Raw genomic sequence first — 22,755 nt, 5'->3', positions numbered from 1 at the left:
AGTCCGCTCTCCAATTGTTTCTGTAAACTAAACGCGTCGTTCCGCCCAAAATAAACAATTCTCATTTTTCAAGTCAAAGATTCCACGCAGGAAACGTCGTCTATCCAGCGTGAGGATCGTGATGCAATGCAGCTGAAGATGATTTTAAAATTTCTGACGATGTTTGCGCGCCTCGATCCTGCTGCCTTTTTGTTTTCTTCTTTTTGTTGCGATATAGCGAGATTATACATTCTCTCGGGCCGCGGGTATGGGGGGCGGCGGCTCCGCGCGGTCAGTCCCGATTTCGATCGCGGGGCCTCCGCGAAACCCTACGACGATCGATCTACCGTGAACGCAGGAAAAAATCGCATCTCGTCCCAGTGCTGCAGTGGTGAGAAACCCGCGTGGGCCGAGATAGAAGGACAAGGAGAACGAGTGACTGAAAACGAGCGAGGAGGCCGCCGTGCGTGCGTGCGTGCGCGCGCGTTTAGCCGCGGTCCATGGCCGGTCACCTAGTGCATTGCGCGTTGCTCTCGCCTTTTTCTTCCTTTCCTTTTTACCGAGGCAGAGGAAAGAAACTTTGTTTGCGTCCCAATATAAATATTGACCGCTTAGAGGAAACGCTGGCGAAATTTATTAACTCTGGCCTTCGTGTGTAGACACTTATTATCGGAAATTGCACGTTGCTTATTCTTCAATCGCGTACGCCGCTTATCGCTTTCAGTTTTAATGGAAAAATGCGAAAACCTGATAAACGTAAAAGGAAAATTTTAATATCGCAACGATGTCCTAATCGATGCAGAATGGATGTAATTACGAGTCGTGTCTTGGACCAAGACTACACGAGACGGGAATAAACATCGTGATGCCGTCCGCCACCCTTGAATTACTTTCCAGCACGAGTGCGCAAAGGTCAAGTGCATGAAGGGTTAACCGCGCTCTTTAACACTTCAAATTACGCGCTCGCTATTTTACGTGAAAGCAATGCGTGTTTCGCGAGGCAAGATAATATTTTCTCTATCGTTGCAAGACAATTACGAGATACGAAAAATTTTATTATTTAATTTTTAGTTAAATAACTTAAACGCAAGAGTAGTAGAATAAATGTTCAGAATTTGTCGGACTTAATCATAAGATTCAAAAGAATAAATTCTTAATTCCCCATTTCAATTGCATCGTTGAGTAAAAATCAGTTTCTTAATTTCAATATATTCGTCAAAGATGAGTTCTTCGGGAAGAGACAAAAATCAACGGACTCTGAAGTTGCGAAGAGCAGCGTTTGACACGAGCGACACGAGTCGCCGCCTCGATCGTCGTCTATTCGACCACCTGTTTGCTTCTACTTCTCGGGTCTCGATTCGAGCAAGCGGGAAAACGCGAACGCGTCAAATCATTCTCGTTAACTTGCTCTCTCCCTCTTTCTTTTGTGTCTGCCAGGGGTCCACGTGGATACAGATTATTTATCAGGACCATGTCAAGGGTCAATATAAATTCTCGACTCGACAGATATTAGGATTTTCTAACGCGACTTTGACTTGTAGACTTTAAAAAACTTCAGAAGGAATGTCCACGTGGTTCATCGATAGTGTTATTTTTGTTATTTTTAGAGCCAACACGCGAGTTGAGTTTAATTCTGGAAATCACGACTCTATTGGAACGGCAAACAAGTGAAGTTTGCGGTATCCGTCCTCGTGTCGCTGCATATAAACGCTACGCGTTATAAAAAAAATATAGCTTACAAACTATATGTAACATCATGTCAGTATCATTATGTCGGTGTAGCTGATATGATCGAGATACGGTCGAGATGTTTCTCGAATTTCGTCCGCGGGAAGGTTTCAACGAGTGATGCAACGGGACTTACTTCGTTATTCGCTTTCGCACTCGGTCCTGGTTTATCTCGCGCTTTTGAATCTCCTTGGTACCCTCTCGTCGGTGGTGTCCAAAGGAAACTGGGTCCCTTTCTCCGTCTTATCTCTCTTACGCTTCCCTCTCTTTCCCTCACTGGACCCTGGCGAATTAGGATTCCGGCTCTCTTTTCTCGCTCACTTTTGACACTCGGCCGCTTCGATCCTACGATCGACACGCGTCCCCGAACAATAGCTGAACGACGGCGAACACTGGACCGACGAACGCGTGGCTGGACTCCTCGAATCTCGCGGACGAAATCGAGTGCGTGTATACGTGCGCTTGCGGAAGGATCGCGATCTTTCTGATGCGGCGCGTCTCTTATCAACGCGTGTTATCTCTCAGGTTGATGGTCCCTCTCTGTCTCTCTTCCTTGCTCTCTCTCTCTCTCGTTCTCTCTTTGCGGTGTCTGTGTACGTGAACGTGTGGTAAACGGCTCTCACGCGGTACGCGGTACTCCGGCGCTATGTAGAGGCGTGCGTGCGTATAGTAGTAGTCGTAGTAGTAGTAGCAGTAGTAACGACGGCGGCGGCGACGACGACGGCGGACAAGAGAGATGCGTCGTCTCTCGTGGAGGTTCGAGCTAACATTAACTAGCGCGGACTGCAGCCGCTTATAATATGGCCCGGCCGCGAACCAATGGGATCCCGCGCTTCTTGCCAGACCCCCACTGGCCCCCCGGACCCCTCTCTACCGTCACTCTATCGTCGTTCTCGTACCCCCCTCGCGCTGCTTCCCGCGCTTTGCTCCAGAGCTCTCCTCCTCCTCCTCCTCGTCCTCCTCCGCCACCGCCACCGCCACCGCCACCGCCACCGCCGGCGCCGCCGCCGCTTACTCCTTCGCTCCCTGCGCACCCTTCCTTGCTGCGTCCACTCTCCCTTCGTCCGTCGTCCTCCGTCGTGAGAGAGCCGAGACCCCCCGCGTGTTATTCCCGATTGTCGTTCCTCCTTCGTCCTCTCATCTCTTTGTGCGTGTATGCGCTCGTGTATCTCCGTCTCCCTCGGTCTCTCTACCGTCCGGACTCTCCGTACCGCGCTTTTTCTTTCTCTTCGTCCCTTTTCTCTCCTCTCGCCTTTCCTTCTTTCGCGTATATCCTTCCTCTCCTCCCTGTCACCGTGCGCATCGCCGTATCCTTGTCCGATCCCGTTGGCTCTCCTTTTTCCTTCCCTGCGGGGCCGCTAGCGTATGCGGGGAGAGATAGAGCGAGACGATGGTGTGCAGATGGACAGGGACAGAGAATGAGTGAGGGAACGAGGGAGACTCGCGGCGACTCTCAACATGGTGCATGGGTCGGGGACCGGGGACTCCCGGAACAAGCGCGCGGAGCCTCCGCCGCTGTCTGTAGCGTACTGGAGAACGCGCCGCGGTTACGCGAGCGCGAGTAGTGAATCGTAGCGCTACGATAACGAGAGAGTAGTAGACAGGTAGACGAGAGCGCCTCGGAAGAGCGTTACTTACTTCTATTCCTTCCGTGTCGTAAATCTGACGTTCGTTATACTTGGCGGGAGGGGGAGAGGGACGCGTGATTTTATGCGTTCCATTTTCTTCCGCAGATATTTTTGCTAACTGACCCCGTTGTACGAAAGTTTATCTTGCGAGAGCGGATTCGCCAACTTATCTCGAGACCCGATCATCGGCGGCCACAGATTGGTGATTAAAGAACGATAAAATGCGCGTCAGTCTGTACGATTAAATAAGTCAGTCGGCCACCCGCGCCAGTACGGTCGCGATAAAATTACGAAATTCCATTATGCAACGGCATGATGTTCCGGCAATTATTGCATCGCGTGTGGGATGATTTGATTTAAGCGGAAAAGTGATTCGCAAATATCTCGGCCGCAAATTCGTCTATGTCGAAATAATAGGGAATTCCGCGGATTTAATGAGACCGAAACCGCTGCGTTGACATTTCCAATTTGTCTTCTTTTTTTCTGCCACGTGTAAAATTAGAGTCCCACGATCTTCTTTTGTAAGTCGCCAAAATCGAAGCCACCCCCCTCCCCCGGTCATAAATAATACCCAATACGAGCCACGCTTTCACTATACGGATTTCTGACGCAACTTTAACCGACATCGGCTAAGAATTCGGCGACAGAGAGACGGCTATTTCCTGCGATCCTACTATTTCGGCGGTAAAGGCAGGCAGAAGAATTTAAACGACCGTGAGGTTTGGGGCACACGACGCCGACGGTTACGTTTGGCGCAAACCCGCTCGACGGTTGCATCAACCGAGAGAGCAGAGAGACGCTGCTGATTGCGGATACGCGTGCCGTAGACGCGACACGCTATTAAGAATTCCGTGCATAATGACACGGTGACTTCTCTACCGTTTCCTTTTTCTTGCCCCCCTTGCCCGAGGCAACGGAAAGAATTCCATAGGCGAGAGCAATTATTTTATCCGCTTGTCCGTCCACCTAATTGACGTATTGCATTTTCATCTATGGTAATCGCCTCTCTGTAACCGGCTCGGTATCGTCTTCGTAAATGTCCCGCGAAGAACATAAAGAGCATGAATAAATCATCAATCGTCAATAAATACGAGCCGATAATCGCGTGCGCGAAGGAACAGTACCTGCGCAAATATACGCGTGGCGCAGTTATGCAACCAAGTCGATTATTGTTTCGCGTTTTATTTTCAATTGGCAAAGAAAGGTAAAGGTTTTACGACATACGCATAAGCTAGTGGAGTGAATTTTCCCGTCGAGAGACGCAAAAACTCGCATCCACGAATATAATGAATTTTGTCTGCAAGGCTTGAATGAGCACTGGCGACGTATTAATAGCTCAACCTTGCTTCTCGTCGCTAGAAATTTAAATAGGCTTGATGCGCGTGCCGGCGCAATATCGGGTGCACCTTGATTTATGTATTGCCGTGCATAATCGCCGGCTATTTCTGGCCCGCTTTGCGGCGGGCGCGAGATAAGGCTGATAGAGATAAATCTTCATTGCGGTTTTAAGGTCGATAACTCGCGACGTCGTCGACGAGCGCGCGTTGCGGAAAGAGCGTAATAAAAGCGCTCGCGGGCGTAGAACTGAAAGGGAAAAGAAAATGACGTGCGAGAACGAGTTTTCGGATCGAACCATCGAGCGACAGCCAATAACGAACGAGTTTTATGCTACGAGCAGAACGAGAGAGATAAGACGATAAAGTAGTCGGACGTTTATTATGAAAGACACTTAGGTCTAGTCGATTTGCCGCTTAAAATACCAGAAACAAATGCGCAACACTTTTCTTGACTGACAATGAAACAAACGCGTCAAACTTTCCTATCAGATTTTTCGATAAACAGAAAAAATTTCGTCGAGTTCTAATTTTATTTACTGACTCAATTGTAACTGAGATTTAATATCGCAAGTTAAATCATTGACAAATTAATTTTTACGTGAAAATAATATAAATCTATGATTCTCGATAATAAAACCAGTGTTTCTAAAAATTAAATTAATTTTTCTGGGTATAAAGGCAATTGAGATTATATTTTGTAAATTTAAGCTTTATAATTTAAAAATCCACAAAAAATAGCGATTGGTTTTATCACCTTTTGAATAATCTGATACGTTCAAAAAAGGGATGACTTGTTTGTTCTGCGATTGCATTACCAGATTACCTGTAGCAGTTTGAGTAAGCTTCGCGTATACAAATTTAAACGTGCGGCTCAAAACTCGGCCGGGCACTTTCCCGGCCGGCTTTTGCGTCGGTCGCTTTCGCGATTGTCTTAACGAGGCGTTCATAAGCACATTGCGAGCGAATTCCCAGTTCGTGGAATTAATTCCTAAAGGCTCGATACTCGAGATCCCTGAGGGCTCTTTCCCTTTCTCAGCTAACCGTATTACGATGATCTAATCATTGGAGATCGATTAATTTTCAACCTTATCGCAGCTCTTTGAAATAATTCCGGAACCCGTTCTATAGAAAACGAAATTTTTTGTTCTCTTTTGGACGAATGTGTATCATGAAAAATTTCTCGTTCAAACTCAATGGTCTAATAATAAATTGTCTGATGTCACTGAAGCAGATTTAATTCGGTGAACGGTATTTTATAAATAAACGAAAGAATTCTTCCCCAGTGACGTCTCTCTTAATTATAATACTTCTCATTGGAAAACACCAAAGATGAGTTTACCAGGGTGACGCAACGGATGTATATCCTACGTAGCATATCCAATCGCGTGATCTCTGTTATTACCCGTTGAAACGTGATGAATGACGTTTGCGCGAAATCAGATAAGTAAGCGGCTCGAAGATTCAGCATTTCTGGAAACCTGAAAATCTCTAGCGTGCACAAGACTCGCGAGAGTCGCTCGGCCGATGGACGATCCCTTGTCGTCACAGAAATTTACCAATAACATCGTGCGGCCAATTATTACGTGGCGATCCGGGTTTTCTGGAGCCACGACGTTTTCTGCGAACTAATTTTTTTGTTTTCTCATCGTCGAACGTGATAAGACATTGCATAACGTTACCGCTTCGCGTTAAGAAAAGCTCGCAGATGATTCATTTAATTAAGTTGCTACGTAATGCCGGGGAGGAATCAATTAAGTGCAATTATATTATACTTGGTAAGTGTAGCGACCGATATTTCTCTCGTACGGAAAGCTACGGAGCGATGACATATAGCTGGGGAATATTTTTCCTTGTTGATGAGTTGAATCTAACGTGAGTTACAGCGTCCGCAGCATCTCAAGGAATTCATCCGGAATCGCTTCTTACGAATAACTGATTAGGACATAATACATTCTAAAGAAAGAAAGAAAAAAGACAAATATGTGTAATTGCTAGCAATAAATTTTTTATTAATAAACTTAAGTATCAAACGTCTGAGCGAACGGAGCTGAGGTTTAATCTATTTACATTATTCAACGTAAAATGTGAAATATTAACGCCAATGCGAAATTTATTAACGACTCCGTTAATTGATTTTTATTAACAATAACTGGTTTACATCCTGCCGTTTGTAATGCGCACGTGGCCCGATCCGTACGCGTGCACACGCACCTTCATTAACCTGTCGCCGAACACCGTAGATAAATTAAGAACGTGTAACATGAATATATTTTTTCGATTTTTTTTGTAATTGCGAAAGTCATGAGATTAACGAGTCCACAGATCGCCATGGTCGCAAGAAGAAAGAAAAAAGCCCGCAACGTATTCACAAATATTCGCGCATCGCAAAAACGTTCGCAGGAGTGATAAATTATATTGATGTGTCTCTCCGGTAGTTTGTCGAGTTTTTACCAGCGGTCGTTTTTCTGATTATGAACGTAATTAGAGAAACGACCGTCGACAAGAAATCTATAAACGACTGAAGACACATCGGATATCATATGTATCGATTATGTCGGTCGTCTACATCGGTTTTACGAAATAATCACAGATTTGAAAGACGATGTTCTTTTTATTCGTTTTTTTTCCTTAAATAACGAAAGTTTGAGGAGTCAACAAGGGTCATCTTATATTAATAGGACACCGTGTATTAATCCGCGAACGCGGAACCTGACCGATTGATGTATCAACACGTTGATTGCCTCATCCTCGCTCGGCCTTGCGATGAAAAAACGCAGCGGATAACTGTATTTCAAGTTTCCTGCGATTTCTCGTTGCTTGAAGGTACCGCTATAACACATCGCGCAAATCCTGACTAGTTAGACCATAAAATGTGTCGAATATTTTAGAATCGCGCCTTGATCGTAACAACAGACCTCGCATTTAGCAGCTGTCAGTTTAAGGTAATAATGTAATAACTGAATAATTAACAATTAAAGCTGTCGTTCGTATAACACTTTGAGAGCATTGAAATAGCTATAAAATACACACATATTAGTCATAAGTGAACCACCACGCGTTGCCAAAACTATCCCATAAAAATTTAAAGATATTATAATAAAAATCTTAATTAGAATACAAAAATAAATTAAGAATTAGAGATAGGACGTTAACTATATAAGCAGCGAATGAGTTTCGTTATGGAATTACTGTCGTTACCTCCGAGTGATTGGATGGAGTTAATCGTCGGCAAGTTAAAGCTCATTTCGTGTAAAATAACATGCGTGCGAATTACTCGCGACTTAAATAATTCCGTCATCACGATCGGTTCGGCCACGTCTCCACCGATTTATCGATGTTGCGCGGAAAGTCGATCGTGGGTGCAAGAGATCCAATCTTATCCTGACTTCCTCCTCCAGATACGCACCGTCAATAACGGCAATAAGGAAGGAATACCGCGGCCGCGTTACTTTCGTTTTGCGAGGCCTTCTACGGCGCATTAACCCGAGCTCGTAGGGTTTATTCCGGCGACAAGGTTGAGAATCGATAAAATTAAAAATTGAGATGTCTGAGGAATGAGAAAAATGAGATATGTCACGAAGAGATCTGCTGTGTGAATGCAAAAAATAAAAATTTCTGACTTTGATAAATAACATTTAATTGCTCCAAAAATGTATAAGAAAAGAGTTATAAGTCGAGGATCTAGAATTTATATTGGTAATAAGATTAAGGATTGATTTAAACATAAAAACAGAAAAAATAAAACTTGAAATCTCATATTGAGATCTGATAAAATAAGTAGCTGTAAACGTTAAAAATAAAAATCTCGAGTGTCTCTGGTTTCTCTCTCTTTTTAAATTAATATTTGATTATTTTAGAAAATGATAAAATAAAATAATTTATCTCAAATTTATTTCGAATGTTATAAATATCACCACAAATGACATCTATAATCTATTACAATTTTATTAAGTCTGATATAATTTCCGATAAAAATTACTCCTAATTTTTCAAACAAAAAGACGCATCGACAGTTTTTTTTTTTCGACTTCTGTTAAACCTTCCTGCCTTTTGCGACTGCGACTTATCAGTTGAATGGCAATCGAGCTGAAATCGCGGCGTGCTCACCTTGTTTGAGATCATAGCGCACATATGTTGGTGAACGAGAGCGGTGAGAGGCTCGGCCGAGAAAAAGCACGTCGCCAGCCCACCGGAGTCGCAAGCGCGCGTAAACTCGCGAGCGAGGTTCGGGCCAAGTTCCAATTCAGGTTCCCACGTGCCTTTTCACGCGCGTTTCTTTCACTTTTCCCCGAGAGATATTGATCACCCCCCGCGCGTCCACTACCGTTCTAACCCGCGGAATATGAACCCACGTCGTGAACTCAAGCCTGGGGAAAGAGTTCGTCGACAGTACGCGCGCGCTTTTTCACTACGCGCTCCTCGTCGTTTCGAGTCTCACGAACGATCTCATCATTCCCGAAAGAGTCACGTAACGCGCAGGTTCCTCGAAAGATTCCCGCTCTTCAGTTCACCACTCGCGAGGATATTCCTCGAGTTATTTTCCAACATGGGGGAAAATCGCGCGACCGGCCTCCTGCTCATTATTATAACGCGCCGATACTTGTTCTCCATACTTTCCGGTGCTATGTTCATCTGCCTCGTTGACCAAGTCCCGAACTCGCGATCAACGTCAACTTCTGCATAAAAAAAGGAAATCACGATTCCCAGAGACGTGGTCAAGTTACAGCGTCAACTGACACTGTCTTTGGATAAATGAGAAAGAGATTTCTCGTAATTAGGACTGCATTATTTTGCGCAGAGATGGTTGGTCGAGTTGGTCGCTCGCATAGGAAGAACCTTCGTATCAGGGACCGCGTACGAGTCCGGACTCTCTTTCTCTCTCTCTCTCTCTCTCTCTCTCTGATGAGTTATAATGTCCGTATCCGTGCCAGTCGGCGGTCGGTCCGGCCGATTTTCTCACGCCCACGAAGCGCGCCTGCAATCGCGCGAGCAACCGGATCACGTAGTGCGGAAAGAATTTAATTCGCCGAAAGTTAAGGAGCTCAAGCGCAACGTTTGTTTTGCGCACCCATTCGTTCAGACTACTTTTCAAAATTGTTTTGCTCTTGTTGAGAGAAACTCTTCTAACTTGGTTTAGCGACACTGTCAAAAAATACTTCTTTAAGAATCTCAAAGAAGTCTCCACGAGTGCACGATGACGCGCAATGTCATCACCAACTTGCGTTCTCTCCTTTTCGAGATTTCTTTTGTGTTCTTTTTTAAAACACAAGTCCGATGGCAAATCGAAGTCTCGTTAATCGAAACATTTAATACGTCATCGATGTGAAAATCTTCACCGGAAATTCGGTTGTCTCAAGAATCTGAGGATCCGTATTACGATAATTTCCGAAGAAGACGCAAGTTTTGATAGCTCCACAAACTCCGAACAGCTCCGTTCTGACGGCACAAAGCATATACGCGTGCAAACGATTTCCGATAATCCTCCGTATCTAGGAAAATCTCGTCTCCCTCGGCGCCGTAATTCTGAGACACGTGACGCGGACGGCACGTGGAGGACACATATAGGTTTGGGCGATCTCGCGGATGCGCGGCTGTCGAAGCCGAACCAGGAGATCCGGCGACCGCGACGAGCGCTACTGACAGCTTTATTCGCCGTGTCATGTGTTAGGGCCCTGCATCGGAGAGTATGTATGTGGGCTTGTGTTTGCGAACTCTCCTCCCCTCGCATGGCGTGCCCCTTATAGGTACAGGGCACTTAACACAGTTGAACGGGGGACCCTCTCGCCGGGCGACGTGACGGGACGTTAACGCTCTCGCTCCGCAGGCCCAGCTTCCGCGAATAGCTTCTATGATTCAGACGACCGGCCTGAATCTGTTTGTGCTGGCGCAAATTCGCAGAAGCGTGTCGCGTCGACGACAGGGGGGAATTTCGGGGGAGGTTTGGATAAAGGAAAGAGAGAGAGAGAGAGAGAGAGAGAGAGAGAGAGAGAGAGAGAGAGAGAGAGAGAGAGAGAGAGAGAGAGAAGATAAGACTTGAAGGGATAGAATTTCGGCGAGTTGAACGTGCGACGATGTAAACACGTGGACACGCCAGTGAATGAGCGGGCATCGGTGAATGACTGCTGGAGCTACGTTTATCTCTGTGTGATAGTGTGATATCTTTATAATGTTATCAATTTCTAAATATAACATAATTAGAATTTGAAGCGATTATTCACTGATGATAATTAGGCAATATTATTTTAATAATGTTGTTTTGAATAATTTTATACAGGTTACTTGACAGTTTAATTTTTTTTTTTCAAAGTTTTACTCTTGGACTCGCATTTCGCCGTACTACAAATATGATTCAGTCAAATTTATCAAAGCAAGGAATTTCATACGTTGCATACGTCATTACGTGTCGATGTCAATCATCTACGTGATAATCTACTGACTAATATTTCCGGCGAAGATATATATGGCGTCGCTCTTAAGAAATTCGACCTCACCATTTAACTCCACGACTCGCGCCACGCTCTTCGAACATTTTTCTTTCACAAGAGCATTTCGGAAGAGGATTGTCGCACGCGTGGTTAAGGAAATTGTAAGAAGAATAAAAAATGTTAAGAATTGCATAAAATTTATGACATAAGCTCTTTTATAAATGATATCAGCATGTGAATTTTTTTGGATCTTTTTACCGGTTTATATTTTAAGAACATTTTAAGTTCAAGGGTTTTTTAATGGGTTCTCTAATGGAGACTCGATGTTACATCAGTTACCAAAAAAATAATTATTAAAAATATTAAGAACTAAATAAATTTATGTTTAATATATAAAGAATATTATATTAAAAGTGTTTTCAAAATTGAAAAATGTGGCCGCATGGTTTTCTTGCAATATTAAAATGTGCACCGCGGTAGAACCGTAGTAATTAATCGATATTAATCGATATCGAAAAAAGTATTTAACCGAAATTTGCTTCAATAGGATAACGAAAACTCAGTACAAAATAAATAGATCTTTTATCTTCTTTTATATCTCATATCTCAAGTATGTTAGCTTCATAGTATGTTTGCTTCAAGTATGTTGGCTTCAAGTATGTTTGCTTTGCTGTATAAAATACACACAGAGAATTATGCGATAAAGCTTTTACTGTGACATAAAAGTGACATTAATAAATCTTGAACTTTGCTATAAATGTTCTTAAAAACTAACCGGTAAAAAAAAATCTCTAAACATATTTACATGCTGGCATTATTTATAAAAGAGTTTGTGTTTTAAATTTTATGCAATTCCTAACACTTCTGATTCTCCTTACAACCTCCTTAAGGAATTGGAACCCGAGAAGTCCAACTTTACGATATGCGAGAGAGCAAACGTTGGACGCAACATCGGCAGGAAACTATCGTACGGGAGTGACTCATGTATACATTACAGACGATGATCTCGCAAGTCGGAAGACTTGCCTCGCGCGAGAGAAGGAGAGAGAGACGGACAGGCGGCGAGAATCAAGCACGGGATACAAGCAATTCATTCATCAATGGTTTATCCCAAAGGGAATGCTTGCGCGCTCGATTCAGCGTGCTTCTAGGAAACAGGAAGATGCATCAGCCAGATGCCTCCTCTCCGAACTCTTCTGGGTTAAGTATTTCTGTTCTGTGAGAGAGTACGCGCTCTCAACCGCCCTTAACCATCGCAATTTCTCGCGTCGTCTTGACCGTCTCGTCTCTCACGTTCGCAAGATTATTTCGCGATGCATAATACGTGAATTTCTTGTGGGTTAATCGACAAATGATTTTGACGTAGCTTTTAATTTTGAAGTCTGAACGAAATTGAAATAATAAATAAGATTAAATGATAATGGAGGTAGTGAAGGATTGGAAGAAGGGAGAGGGAGAAATCAAGAAAGAGAGAGAGAGAGAGAGAGAGAGAGAGAGAGAGAGAGAGAGAGAGAGAGAGAGAGAGAGAGAGAGAGAGAGAGAGAGAGAGAGAGAGAGAGAGAGAGAGAGAGAGAGAGAGAGAGAGAGAGAGAGAGAGAGAGAGAGAGAGAGAGAGAGAGAGAAGAGAGAGTTCTCTCGAAGCAGTCTCGTTATTTTTTTCGTCAGCGGGTTGGCTCTCGTTGCGAAACGTGGATATATTTCCAGCGTCGTACGCGCGGCCACCATCGTCGACGGTCTCTTCCTCTGGGCTTTTGCCGAGCCGAGGAGAAGGCAGACAGACACACGCGCACTTGCGACCGTAGCGGGCACGTACATACGAGGACAGAGATGCCGAAGGTGGCGGCGGCGGCGGCGGTGGCGGTGACGGTGGAGAAGGAGAGCGAGAGAGAATTTCCTTTTGCAGCCTATGCGGCGGCGGGTAGGACGCTATAAATAACTCGACAGCCTCCCTGAGAACGGAAAGTAGCTCGCCTTCGAGTTCCGTAACGAATTCCCGGGATTGCTTTCTGGATCAGTGGCCGCTCGCGCGAGCCGCGCGGCTCTCGGCCGGCGATTGATGAATCGCCGGCGACGAGCCTAAATTGCGGGCACGTTGGTTTCCGGTGGATCGACGATCGTGGAACGATAAGCGGAAGTTGCGATCCGAAAATTCTGTGAAGAAATTATCGGAAACGCGATATAGATACGCGATAGACATGCGATGCGTAACGTGATATATTAACACTTCAACCACCATATACATGCGCCTGTATTTTTTTGAGAATCATGATTGACAATTATAACTGTGATAACTTTCTTCCTTATTTACAATTTTGTACCAGGCATTGAAACATGAATAATCAAAGTTAAACGAATAAAGTAAGATTTTTAACTATATCCAAATACCACGTTTCAATCTAGAAGATGCAGGTGCAGTTTGTACGCGAGTATCATGGTGGTCAAAGTGAAATCATTGTTTTAAAATCAAGCCAATTAATATAAAAAATACCAGAATTAATTTTTTAAATATCTGAGGCAGTTTACTCAAACACTACCGGTGTGTTTCGAATAAATATAGACCGATATCTACATCTCTATATATATCTCATACCTTGCTTTATCAACAATAATATCGCGAGTTAAAGGCACGAGCGAGTCAACACCTGCGCGTGAGAGCGTGCCTGTCTTTTCGTCGAAATCAGCAGTACTCGGAAGGGAATTATCTGCCCGATGTGTAATTCGAAGACAGTGAGAGAGTTTGAGCGAGGGCGAGGAGAGAGTGCGGCGGCGAAAGGGAATCGTCCGTCGATGTCGAAACTGCGTCACGACGACGTAACGTTGTGCCGATTCGATAACGCTTCGTTATTTTGAAATCAAGTTTACGTAGGAAATTGAAATATTTTATTTACCTCCGCAATGCAATCTCGCAACTATTTTACGTCATATGAGAATTATATATCCGGAGCTAGGTCAGAGAGATCTCTCCATTCTTCTTCGAAGAATTTGTCGTGTAAATTATTGAAGCAACGACGGCGAGTTGTACGATGCAATTTTCGTACGGCGAGGTGAGAATCTTCGGAAAAGAATCTTATGCATTTTCTTACCGCTCGTATTACGGATGAAACTCGATCTTTTATTTGTCGGAGCCGCTGTCAGCGGGTCAAGATCACGCCGGAATGACGTCGTAATGACGGGGGAGAGACGGGTGTTTCGCGGCTGCACCGAGCGAAATCAAGACCAGGGTCCCGGCATCGCGTGCGTGCGATGCGACACGCACGTGCAATTGCAATTAATAGTCGTCGGCTCGGCAGCGGTTAATTGAAATAGTAAAAGTGCCCGAATCACGAATATTACTCGGATTGCAGACGTGATATTTAACCCAAAAAACGAATGAGCAATTAAACGTTCCTGATTTTTAACCAAGCATGACGAAAAATATAGTGAGAAAATAAAAAGACAAAAATAAAAAATGCCAAGTAAAAATCTTAAGTATATCTATAATAAATGTAAAAGTATGAAAAAGATCTTTTTATCGGCACACATACGTATACAGAACTGAAATAAAGTGAGAAGTAAATGTTATAATAGATGTATTACTATACCTCGCAGTGCAAAAAATTTTATATTACTCTCGCTAATCTATACTAATATTACTTTACGTATCATTTAAATTGTCCCAGCGCATTACGATTCAGTTTTGTTGCTGTCAAGCAAATATTTGCGTGACAATTTGCATAATCTCTATCCACATTCAGCGATTGACAGCGATTGATACACAATACGGCCGTCCGTTCCGCTCGATAAGGTATGATAAAATTTAATTCGAACGTTCCTACGTACATTGAACTTCGCCGCCGCCGGTACGACGTATGGAAACACATATGCGACACTTGGTTTCGCAAGCGAGCAAAATGCCATACGGTAAATAACGTGGTCAACGGCCCGCCCCAAGCGGCGGGGCAACGCGGGACTTTGCGACGGAAACTGCGACGGAAACGGTTGATCGGCCGCGTACACACGCCTTGCGAAACGGAGTTAAATCGCTGGGATATTTTCCGCGTGCCGCTGAGACAGCTCGCTCTCGCGTCCAACAACAATTCCGGCGGGTTCGCTATCGAAACGCATTTCTCGTAGCGTCGTCGCGCGATGCCGTCGCGCGATACATCGTGTAAGTACGCCGCCTCGCTCTTCAGCCGCGCTAGCTTAAACTCGAGGCAACGATGTGAAGTGGTGCAATCGGTCGGCCGAGCCCTCCTACCGTCATCGATGCAACGTCGATGCACGCCGTCAGAGCGACGCGCGGGACGCAATGACGTCGCGTGACGAAGTTGAGTCCCGTCGTATCGGCGATACCCCGCACTCGTCGTGAAGTCAAAGTCTCATGTCCTCGTGTTATCGTGCCACGCACGCTGCTTCATTCAGAACTTCGCTGGCTGTTGTGCAGCGTGTGCATCATCGCCGGAGATATGACACTCCGCGAAAACGATACGTGCGTTGTAATCATGTTGCAACATAATAAATGTATATCATAATTTGACATTCTATCTGCAAGTCCTGCTTGCTGCGCTTCAGTAACTCTTAGAGATATTTTAAAATTTTTTATCTTATTTTTATCCAATTTTTTATAGATGTATCCAGTGTTTTGCCAATTTTTCTCAGAGAAAATTTAACCGTACGCCATTACGATCAAAGCGGTAGACTTTTAATAATAAAATAAAACTTTCACAATCAAAGAACCATTTAATACGTTATTTTATATATAATAAATATATATAATTATAAAAAAGAAACGAAACGCGCGTTATACATTTTTCATAATATTCGCGATAACGATAATAATATGATGACATAAAGTAATTTCTCTAAATTTTATTATGTCTCTTGCGAGAATTTTTTCGCGAACGAGACTCAACTCTACTCACGGCTCAAAGAAAATCTTGCATAGAAGCTAGCGGCAGTTTTCCCTCGGTAATGTTCCCGGTAAAACGGGAACGCGAGAAAATCAAGACCACGGTCTCGCGCGAGCGACGTGTCCGTAGCCTTTCGTCGGATTCCTCGCGGTATCGTTCTCGCGCGACCGTGCCAAGAAGCAATTGAGGCGAATTAAAGGGACAATTAGGCGAGCCGGAGCTTCGGGCAGACAGCTGGACGCACCGAGAGACTTAACGGACATCGGCGTCCATATAAATTTTTACGCGCGAAACAAATTCCACGACGACGGCTTTCGATCTCATCCTGATCACAAAAATTATTAACGAACGAAAAATTATTAATTACCATCAAGAATATTTAATTGCACCGAAAGACTGATTTATCTCTGACTTATCAAATCGGAGAACATCTCTGAGGAGATTGTAATATAAGCTTCATTTTTATTTTGCCCGGATTTTTAATTTTCTTTTAATTTTGAACAAAACTTGAAATGAAAGCTTGATCTTTCCGGCCAAATGACGTTCCAGTTGGTTCCAGTGCTTTAAGTCCGGGAATTATAAAGCGAATGGATGTTCGTTGGTCCCTGCTTGCATACGCTCATGTCGGGAGACGTGCTCACGCCGAGTTTAAAGACGATCGCGCGATCCTCTCGCCCGTCGTCGACGCGATCTCATTCCGTTGGCTACATCATCCGTATGAGCGAGCGAGCGAACGACAATGGAATCGCGCAATTTCATTTTCTCCTTACTGCTAGTTTGCGACGCGTTACTTTGCGGTTCGCTTAAATCGCGGCCGACCAATTCAACCGCGTGCTCGCGCTTAAACGATTCTCCGAAAGCTGCCGTAAATATGCGCTCTTCTCTGGAGAGGGTCGAGACACGATGAAATGCAAGAATCAGATACCAGAGACGAGGAATAGACATAAAATCCCAATCTGCAAGGGAAGACGGATTTTCACACGCGTGTAGCTTAATTGTTAACTTTTAATAAATTCTCACCACAAAACGCGTTTGTTTTACTCGTCGACACGATATTTCCTCTTCTGATTATATTTTAGAGTGTATATTAATAATATATATTATTTGTCTTCTTTTCCTCCTATTTCTTATTTTGCACTCATGATGCTTTCGCGCGCGATGTATTTTATTTTCCGCGCTCGTAAATCTTAAGACTGCACGGCGATAAGATCGATATTCGTTATCAAAGATCGGCGTGCGCCAACACCGTTTCAGAGATCTTATCTCTGATATGGATATGTCGAAAGTTCTGATGCAAAGTGCGGCGCGTGTGCATCAGACACTTCGTGCGCATTGTGCAAAGTGCGACGTGAGTGAATGGTAATGTTTCTAGGGTACGTCCCAACTTCCATATTCATTACATGTCATTACATTATTTACATAGCATTTCTAAAAAAAAAAAGTGCTAATTGCAACGTAGAGCTTCGAGCAAGGTATTTAACTCGTAAAAATACGCGGCTCATTAATTATTCGATTTTTCGCTCTTTGGGTCTTCTCGTTCTACTCCAACAGAACCACTCTTCGAGCAAGTGGGTCACAATTACCCACATTTTTTGAAATATCTCGGTGCCCCGCGCGCACAACACAAGCGCGTTGTAATATCGTAATAACGTAACGCTCGTCGCGCGGCGAAAAGCATAAAAGTCACGCGAGTCGACGATTGCGAGTCGGATTATTATCGGCTCCTCGTGATTCAGTTCCCATTGGCACGCGCGCGACCGGTTTCGTAACGTTCGTCGTAACAGCGCCGCGGCGATCGTCGCCGCGGTTATCGGAAAGCGGTGTCCAAGCACAATTCATTAATAAAATCCTGACGTACGAGCGTATACGCGTCCGTAACCGCGTTTTTTATTCACAATGAATGCGACGAACGGTTCGCGCGTTGTTAAGTAATGCGCGCGAGGCACATCGCGCTCCGCGCGTAATGCGCACGTTGCACCGCGTGTGACCTGAATTGTTTATGCAGACGGTCGTCTTGCATTGAATCTGCGAGAGTAATTTATGTGGACGTAAGGCGTATGGCGCGCGCGCGCGCTTTTTCCTCCTTTCTCTCCGTTTCTTAAGTAACGGAGCCTTCATTCGAAGAAAATCAGAGGTAATTTTCTCGATTGGCTTAATTGACCGTTTCTTATTTTAAGTATTCGTCAGAGAGCGAGATCGTCTACGTAAGTTTAGCGATTCATGAGCCATGTGGAAAGATCTATTTAACCCATGCATGCAGCCGCGTGTGCGACTAACAATAAGAACGACCATGTAGACATAATTTGAAATTCTACAGCACAATGCTGCTATAAATATTGGTTTCTTATACCCGGCAGAGAAAATGTTTATGCAAGTATCCAAGTGTATTGAATTTCTAATGTTGAAAGAGAAACGGAGCGACCGGTACTGTCAATTAAAGTCAAGGCGTTTAAATCACTCGAAAGTTCATGATATCGCTGATATCATAATTTTTTCATGATCTTTATTTAGCAAATTTTTAGTTATGTCGCCTTGAAATGCATCAACAAATGGGCACTTATGACGTTACCTTTTTAATTCTATGTTCGCATAAAGCAATGATTCTATTTTTCAAAAATCTATTTAGCGAGCTAGCAGAAGCTCGAATTTGAATTATTATTTGAAATATTTTATAACAATATAGTACTTTGTTCTAAAAAGATTTTTATAAAATAGTTTTCGAAAGTCCATTTTATTTAAAAACATAATTTTGTCGTAATGGAATTAATATTATCTTACGATGTTTTTTTTTTTAACAAAAATGGAATTTATCCGATATTCGTTGACCGTTCACAGGAGTGACAAATTCGTAAAGAGCACAGATCGTTTGAGGCACGTACCATGTCTAGATCCTTCCGGCGAACGCTTGGTCTCCCGATGGTCACGCAAGAATTATTCCTCGAACCAGATCTCTCGATCGTGTCCGGCGTCCTTCTGATACGTGCGTCGCGACGCATCGCGTCTAATATATACACCTCTCTACGGGGTGTCCACGGCGTTTGTATCCCCGTCTTCGCCCCCGCGCTCGATCCTCGTCAAACGATCGCGTTATCGCCACCCTCTTACCACGAGTAACCATGGCCGCGTCGCTATTACTACCACCGCGCCACGAAGATGCTCCAATTGTGCGATCTATACAAAAATAGAGTCTGCAATCTTCCGAGTAATGAGTAACCGGCGTCTAACTTTTTTCTTGCGTCGTCGAGGGCAAGCCTCTTGATCTCGTTTCAACCCCCCCCCCCCCCCGCCTTCGCAGCATCCGTCCTAGGGGAATTTCACTGCGTCAGTTAAACGCGCGCGTTCGTCCTTCCTCTGTTTACCTTAATTTACTCGCGATGATCCCCTAATGCCGCGACGCCCGGCGGTGTGGGTGGATATTAACCTTATGTACACAGAAGCGGATGATCAACGGCAATTTTAGGGCACACGTGGAGACCGATGCCACGGTGCAAAATTGTGTCTCGTCCACGTGCCGATATCAGGCACGACGTATAGCCGCGTCATCCGAATTCTCGTAAATGGATTTTTCGTCCAAATTTTCGTGATTGGAGCTTCGGGACGGATGTCAGTAACAAAGAGATTATTAACGCCACGAGCGTGCCATTTCCGATAGTGGTATATATAAATAGGCAGCATATAAATACATATATTTTGGTCAATCATGCGTATAGTACAGGTGTATATATGGTTCCCTCTTTTTCTTCAGCATCCTACGACGTCTGTCCTGTAATCGTGGTACGTTTTTATTAGTTACGCGACGTGAGTAATAAATCCATGTATTCGACGTAAATTGAATGGTGTGCGTCCCTTCAAATCTGGCAAATCAGTTTTATTCAGTCTCTGACACGTAACGCTGTCATCACGTTATTTTTACAAAAATATGTACACGTGGGATGGATTTGAGGGTTCTAAATATCTTGCAACACAAAATTACAAATTAACAAATTAAATTTACGAGCTGTCTCTCTGTAACTGTGCCTAAAATTATCTGACGAATCACGTCGGATAATTAAAGGCAGCAGCTATCAAAGGAGAGTTCAGAGTCTAGAAAAATTTCAAGAATACGTCTGCATTCTTACGTGCCTTATTGGATTTGTCCGAGAATGTCTGACATGTTTTCCGAGCTTGTTCTCGCTGACGAAGAACTTGCGCGAACGTAAGTTGCGAGAATCGCCTATCCGTGTTTTCCGGCAATTTCATAGCGACGTCATATAACGAGATGATTGATCTAGCCGACCCTTAAGGAACGCAGATTTCCATAAGTTAATCTTCTATCGCGCGATTGGCAAAAAGTCCCGCGCGATCGACATATGAAAAGGACGCGTTGTTCTTGTATGACTAATCGCATGACGTAGACCACTTTTGCACCAAGTACACTTCGATCTTCGCAAAAACGTCCCACTGAACTGCAATTTCCGAAGTTCCCGTCACGTGTGAGGCAACATATGTTCTTGGTATTGGAGAAATCGCGAGGTGCGTGTCCGCACTTGTATCTATATGTATATACACCGCGTTTATTAATATAATGACACACTCGAGCTCGAACGTGTTAATTCGATCGAGACGAGAAAATAGAAGTTCCACGAATTAGCACTCGTTCGGTAAGTGCAGAAATAACCGTGGACTTCGCGCAGGGTACGGCACGTAATACCGTCCGGTCAATTTTTCCCTCTCGAGATTCCTAGCTTCTTCTTCTTCTTCTTCTCGGGGATCGACGTCCAAGATGTAAGAGACTATGGATCGCGAAAACGAGAGAACAGTAATTCTGTGCAATTTGCCACGTCTGCTCCTACTCAATATGTCGTTAATTTAACTAAAACAACGTTAATTTTATTTAACTAAACCAATGGAGATGAAATAATACTGTCTTGTGGTAAAATAATAAATTTTAACACACATGGTAGATAAAGATAACAAAATATTATTTAACCTAAGGTATTGGTTTAAATTTCATCCTTTAATATTTAACAGTGAACAACTGCGGGAAAACATGCATTCAGAGTCGAATCAAATTCGCGTACTCTCCTCGCATTCGCGTTGAAGCATCCTTGCTATTTCTGCGACATATCGCGGGGAAGATTCCGCCTGGAGATCGCGCGGTGTTCCCTGCGTGCGCACGCGGTGAAATCGCACGCGCGGCGGGTTTTCGCGCGAGGCCGAGACGACGACGATGACGACGCTCGGCGACGCAGCCGCGATTCAGACCGCGTGTTGCATAAATTCATCGCACGGAAAGCCTTTCCAATTCCTGGCATGTTCCTGTACCAGCCGGCTTCTGTGCCGCTTCTCGGCCGCGAGTTCCCCGGGTACACACTCTGCAAGTAGCCAGCCGCACCCAGTGCTAAGAGTTTCTGCGTCGTTGCGACGCAGGTCTCGATCACGACGTCGACTCGCAGTCGCGCACGTGCAACCGGAAGAGATCTCTCTAACTGCTAGTTGTTTCGTTAAATATTTGCCGTACGTAAGTGGAAATTAAGGCAAACTTTCCAAGATTCCGTAAGCGTTAACAATCGCGTTACCCTCTTTGTACATTATTCTCTCTATAGTCATTCCTGATTCATTATTCGGATGTTCTTCGCGCCTTTCCCCACGGAGAATCTTTTTCCGTTTTTTTCCCCCCCGAGAACTCGATCGATCGGCGGTCAGAACCGCGCGTTAATTTAACCGCGAGTTAAAGAAACGCGCGCGAGTGCGCGTCGCATTCCTCGCGATGAAATTACTTGGCGGCTATATATAGATCGGCCCCGCGGCCGTTCCTCTATATATCTTATTATGGTAAATGAAAGTCCCCCCCGGTGGTGTGGTTACACCGGAACGATAGCTGCCATATGGGAAGCTTTTAGAAACGCGCGCGAGCAGGCGAGCTATGCGCGGCCGATACGGGGCCTCTCGTCGTGCGTTAACGTCGTGAACGAGCACAGTTTAATTCCCCATTCACTCGCTAAGGCAAGCGCACGCACGCACGACGATAAATTCGATGAACGCGCGCGGCCGAGGTTGAAATTCCGCTCGCGCGATGTACGCTAAGGACGTGACAAGCCACACGTATCCGCGATGTAGAAATCTTCGGCAGCTGCCAATCGGGAAACCGGTGAAATACCGAGAAAACATTGGAACGAAAAAGACGCTTTTTTTTCGGTGACAAACGTTCGCGCTTACCCTGTAACTAATGCCGCAGAAACATGCGTTATTTATCGCACACAGCACGGAGAGCTTGAGTTATACGGGGAACGAGGAGAGTTACGCGCTACGCTAAATCCTACCGCAAACGGGCTAACCGATCGCTAAGTGGCACAGCGACGCTGTTTTGCTGCTGCGATGATTAGTATCAGGCGCAAACGATCTTTGCAAACATCAATACTTAGATCTCGCCGGGAGCAGCTCTAACTCTAAATTAGCTAAATTAACCCGGGCTGACCAAGTCCCAGACTGGTCGTGGGTTTAGGTTTCACCGACCTGGATATTAACGCTGTACGGAATCTGAAGATCGCGAGATGAGAGGACCTTGGCGAGAGATGGAAAAGAAGACTAGGTCTCATCTAGAAGATTGGGTCGGTCGTATGTTTCTCGAGTTCTTCTAGAATGACGTATCTGATGGCATCTCGGGCATCGGAATGTCGAGCGTAATCGTCGATTACCATTACTTGTAATGACGAGAGATATTTTGCGGGCCAGACAAGATGCCGCCAACGGTCGCCGCGAACGACATGGCGTGTTCGCCATCGTCGGA

The 22,755-nt window shown here is 44.6% G+C and overlaps 2 protein-coding genes across 6 annotated transcripts in view; one reads left to right on the top strand and one right to left on the bottom strand.

Moving 5' to 3' along the window:
- Positions 1–18,972, bottom strand: part of Itp (ion transport peptide) — a 42,997-nt gene extending 24,025 nt beyond the window's left edge. The window contains exon 1 of one of the 5 annotated variants that reach the window (XR_011718540.1): positions 18,866–18,972. Coding sequence is in view for 2 of the 5 variants with exons in the window: in XM_071709346.1 (XP_071565447.1) it covers positions 8,780–8,803 (24 nt within the window). In the remaining 3 variants the exon portion in view is untranslated. Of the gene's footprint in view, positions 1–1,843; positions 2,480–8,779; positions 10,445–18,865 lie in introns of those variants that run through there. The other 4 variants (XR_011718539.1, XR_011718541.1, XM_071709346.1 and 1 more) reach the window with 4 other exon arrangements.
- LOC139774244 (peroxisomal leader peptide-processing protease-like) overlaps positions 1–22,755 on the top strand; it is a 61,883-nt gene that overhangs the window by 25,296 nt on the left and 13,832 nt on the right. The window lies entirely within an intron of this gene.

Source organism: Temnothorax nylanderi, unplaced genomic scaffold (genome assembly GCF_030848795.1).
Source record: "Temnothorax nylanderi isolate EJ_2023f unplaced genomic scaffold, tnyl_v1.0 TNYL_tig0076_pilon, whole genome shotgun sequence".
Taxonomy (NCBI): Eukaryota; Metazoa; Arthropoda; class Insecta; order Hymenoptera; family Formicidae; genus Temnothorax; species Temnothorax nylanderi.
This window is presented reverse-complemented; position numbering and strand designations above follow the sequence as displayed.